Source organism: Amphiura filiformis, chromosome 2 (assembly GCF_039555335.1).
Source record: "Amphiura filiformis chromosome 2, Afil_fr2py, whole genome shotgun sequence".
Lineage (NCBI taxonomy): Eukaryota > Metazoa > Echinodermata > Ophiuroidea > Amphilepidida > Amphiuridae > Amphiura > Amphiura filiformis.
Genome location: NC_092629.1, coordinates 1,252,601 through 1,257,631, shown reverse-complemented (window position 1 = coordinate 1,257,631; position 5,031 = coordinate 1,252,601). Strand labels below are relative to the sequence as shown.

Here is a 5,031-nt window from a genome sequence, read left to right as displayed (position 1 = left end):
GCTCATTCTTGAAAACTGTACGAGCCGTAGTCCCGTCATTAGTATTACCGGACCCCTGCTTAGGTTCGTCAACTTTCAGTCCCATTTCCACTTTTAATTTATCATGTACTTCTTTCTTCTTTGCAGCTATATTTAGCTTTTGTCTTTCTCATTTGAAACACGCCAATGTTTAATTGGAATTCTGTATAAAAGCAATATGTAGAAGCATCTCAAAACCCCTTATCCATTTGTGCAGAGGTTAAAGTTCGTAGAACTTTTTAAAATTCCTCGTTCGGAGCTGGAAGATTCTTCAGGTCATTAAAGCTTTTCTGTGTTGCACCACATACATAGCAACGCATTGATGACTTGGTTTCTGTTAAAGCACTCAATACCTTTTGGTCAGCCATAGTAAAGTGCAAGTCATATGTTATTTGTACGTTATCTTTCCTGTTTTCATCTTATGCTAGTTCATAGTCTATGTCTAATGTTACATTCTTTGGATTTAAATTGCCGATCTTATATTGAATGACGTCGTATTCTTGCTTAGATAGTTCTGTTGTTTCCTTCTTGAATTGAAGATGAATAGGGCGGCAGAATCTTGAGGAGGAGGGGACTGGGTTTTGCCATATCACACTTGTGATGTGCCCTGAGTAATTTAATTTAATCATTTAACTTTGTTTACAATCTGAAAGTATTTCATGAGATGGGAAACTCCCTTGTACGTGCAAGATAGTGATGTGGAAAATCATTTTTGGAATTCCCCCAAATTATTGTAAACAAAGTCAGATCTATGTTTGGAACTTGGAAATCCCCAGTTCAGTATATTGCACCATAGTCAGAAAAACCTCAGGAAGTGATGTAATGTGAAAGGTGAATGTGTATAATTAATCTTGGGAAATCCCAAGATTGCAGCAATGTTGTGAAAATGTGATTGAAGTAATGGTTTATTAATAGATGATGGGTTTTTTGCATGAGTACTGATATAAAAAGCTGGAGGCTTTTGTTGGGACTTTACAGAATGCCATGGGAGATTGAGAAACTCCACATGTGTGTGATGGTCTTCGTGCTTCAAAAAAGAAGTACATTTTACCAGTTTATGTAGCCAATAATTGAGCTATTTTAATACAGCAACGAAGGAGATTGCGAGCACACAAAAGTGCTCTTCCTCATCAAAGGATTAAAGTTCTTCTGTCGAATTGCTGGAGTTTGCTGGGTTTGTGAAGGCCACGCATCTGTCAAAAACAGCGGAGCTGTGTTAAAGAACCCTGTTCCCTGGAAAAAGAGTGATTGGTGAAAGAAACACCATTTTTGGAGAAAGCAGCGCAAGGAGATATATTTTTGGAGAAAGCAGCGCAAGGAGATATATTTGTGGAGATAGCAGCGCAAAGGAGATTGGAGAAAGCATCATCATTTTCGTATGAGGATTTTATACGCACGGATTTATAAATGCAAGTGTACAATGGACATCGCTGATTTTCGCATGACAAGTGAATAAGGATATATTACATCAGTCGTCCAGAACATTACAAGAACTCTAGAATCACCAACAAGAAGACCGCTGGTTAAGTGCCTATAGAATAAAACTGATCGTGTGATTTTATTGTAATTGTTGTTATATGTACCAAGCATACTTAGTTTTCAATTAAAGACTTAGATTATGTTAGCTTAATCAAACAGTGTATTTGTGTTGTGCATTCGTGTGAGTTCGGGTAAAAGGTGATTTTGGCCTTGAGTCAAGTACGACTCGTAACACACTGTCTCTATGTATCATCAAAGGCACAAGAGTGGTACAAAACAGACTGCTGTCATCCATCTGGCCTGAAGAGGACTTCTGTTTATACTCACTTTGGCCAGATGAGCCGTCAAAGCCCCATTTGCACACCAGAGTACAGTTTAATTGTTCATTTTCATGCATATTTCAATAATAATGACTTGTTCTTTCTCTTGCTGATTTATTCTAAGTGCTGTGTGATCCAAGAGACTTTGAAGGGGTACCTTCGCAGTATCTTCTAACACCTGAATATTATCAGGGTAGCATTTACTTTTAGCATCACGAACCTCGTTATATGGTGGATATGTGTCAGCATTTTTGTGTTTTGCAGCCTAGTAGTCTGTAGTAGTTTGGTAGGATTGTTTTCTACCAGTTGGAGGGCCATTCAACTTTGACGCGCTATTATTAAACTGTACGCTATGAATACGCACACAACGAAAATTCAAATTTGCTTGGTTTGGGTTGCAGTTTTAAAAGCTTCCAAAATTCTCTCTACAACTCCTAATAGCTATATATTTTATAAATAACTATAAGAAAGGCTTTCAACATTCCATATATGTTCACAAAAAATACCGTAGCTTTGCAAGGAATATGATATGGGCACATAAATACAAATTTTTGTCATGAATTCAGATAAAAGAGTAACAAAAACTACTATATTTTAAAACTGGTACGAGTTCATAAATCAGGAATTTGCATATGATTAGAAACATGGCTTATTATCCTCATATTAAAAAATCAAGATTTTTGGTTGGTTAAGACAAAAACCTGCCGGGATGAAAAGGGTATTTTACAAGACGGAAAAATACCAGTATTCAGTAGGCCATGCGACAACAACATTGAGAAAGTTCATGCGAGCAGTGTTAAGCTGCGCGCGCGTATTTCACTGAACGCAGATGAATGGCGCGCTCGGGCGCAACAAAGTCTCGCGCGTGTACTCGTTCATGGTGTCAAGTCACGCGGTATTGTTATGAAGTTGTTTACTTAATTTTCCTGCATGGGCCGAATCTGGGTAACCAATTTAAACCATTATAACAACTTAAATTTTTAAGTTCAATATTTGGGACAAAGACTAATCGATAGATAAAGGTTGAAATTACTTGTATGGCTAAAAATTAGAATGATTAAAGCGTTAAGACAGAAAATATCCGGGTTAGAAGTCCTTAGCAACGAAAATAAATATGAAGATAACGCAAACGCAAAAATCACGAATTCTAACAACAAAAGTACACAAAATGGGAATCAAGTAGAGAATTTTGAAGATATTTTCAATACAAGCTTATTTGTAAATTGCCCAAGATGATTGGCTACACATAATACGATACATTTAAAATCGAAAATTTCCGCGAAAAAGGTAAAAAAGCATACCCAAGAGTGCGACGGTCATTTTTGCAAAGGTCGCGTACGTTAATAATTTGACCTTTAACGGAAAACGCGCACGATGGCCCTCCGACTGCTACCAACAACGATAGCGCTTCATCGCTTGTGAACCTCACCGGACCTGTTTTCTTCTCCGATATTAACGTCCTCATTTTTGCAGGCCTAGACGGTGTCAACATAGCAATCTTCAAAACATATTTAAGTCCGGCCTATTAACATTATCCGCAATATACTTGTCAGTCCGAAAAACAAAGTTCGCAAATCTCACCGAACATGTGTGGTCTACAACATAGATCCGTTGCTGTTATAGCTTTGTTGGTCAAAAGGAAATTGAATGCAATATTCAGATGCTGAATTAAGCAATTCACATGGTCACTAACTAAATAAAAAGCCTTAAGGGTTGCTGGTTAATTCATGGCTTTGTTAATGTTAATCTCTAATGGTCATTTTGATTTTAATAAAGATTTTGCTATAGGATGGAAAGCTAAGACCACTTAACATGTTTATATATAATGTACAAAATCAAAACGGAATCCAAACAATAGCGGCGGAGAAAATCTTAATTGTTCATACAAACTGCAAATCAAAACGGAATCAAAACAATAGCGGCAGGTAAAATCTTCCAAAACATCAGTAGATGTAACGGATTGATGATGTGTTAACACCAGCGAGGTAAATTCATATTGATTTTTCATTTTCTTTCCTTGTTGTAAATTTGACTTACATCTCCCTATCACAAGTAACCTTCTCATTATTGACCCACAAAAGGAGCCAACAAAGTAGTAATAACATAACTATTCACATGGCATACAAACCAAAATTGATAAATTTTACAGTCATCAAAGAATTTATTATTTCTTCTATTTTGACACGAGTTTTAAACGTAAAATCACGATGTTATTCGTCTGCGAAATGTCAGATCAGGTACAAGGCCTAGCAAAGGTATTTTGACGAGAATGCTACAATGTGAACAACCATTATGTAAGGAAACCAAATCTCACTCACTTTGTTTTGCATAGAAATAACTTACTTGTTGTTGTTGCCACACTCATATCACCTCGTCGCTTAAAGACTACTTAACATGTTTATATATAATGTACATTAAATATGTGGCAAATTTAAAATTTGTGAAAATCTAATGACGTCATGTGATCTTAGACTATATAATTCGGAAGATGCAATTGCCATAATTGTTCATACAAACTGCAAATCAAAACGGAATCAAAACAATAGCGGCAGGTAAAATCTTCCAAAACATCAGTAGATGTAACGGATTGATGATGTGTTAACACCAGCGAGGTAAATTCACATTGATGTTTCATTTTTCTTTCCTTGCTGTAAATTTGACTTACATCTTCCTATCGCAAGTAACCTTCTCAATATTGACCCACAAAAGGAACACACATTGCTACCCATATCTTTAAAGACTTCCATTTTTGCTTCAGTAACGTGTAAGACTGTCACTAAGGTATTTTGTCGAGAATGCTACAACGTGAACAACCATTATTTAAGAAAACCAAATCTCACTCACTTTGTTTTGTATAGAAATAACTTACTTGTTGTTGTTATCACACTCAGATCACCTCGTCGCTTAAGGACAATAGTGACAGTCCCACCTTCGTCAACATAGTAATCGTTACAATCCAGGAAATACCAAGTTACTGCAAATTTTATATCCAATCAAGATATGTAAAAAAGAAATTATACATTATAAGTTGTTGCAATAGAATAATTATCTACATTTACTGGCCACATTACTTATTCAGACAATAAGTAGAAAAGGTCTGAAATTGGATAAAAAATGTATATTCTATTACTTTTAATTGAATTGTGATTACTTGAAGTATACTCTATGTTGCGTGGGATTTATAAGCAATACCGAAATTCGATGAACCAGACTA

General features: G+C 35.9%; 1 protein-coding gene across 1 annotated transcript; it reads right to left on the bottom strand.

The window, feature by feature from the left end:
* Positions 1 to 437: 437 nt before the first annotated feature.
* LOC140145366 (uncharacterized) lies at positions 438 to 4,564 on the bottom strand. The gene is given in 5 exon segments (XM_072167119.1): positions 438 to 612; positions 1,731 to 1,899; positions 1,902 to 2,116; positions 3,191 to 3,339; positions 4,535 to 4,564. Coding segments are annotated over 5 exon segments (738 nt in total).
* Between the last annotated feature and the right edge of the window lie 467 nt (positions 4,565 to 5,031).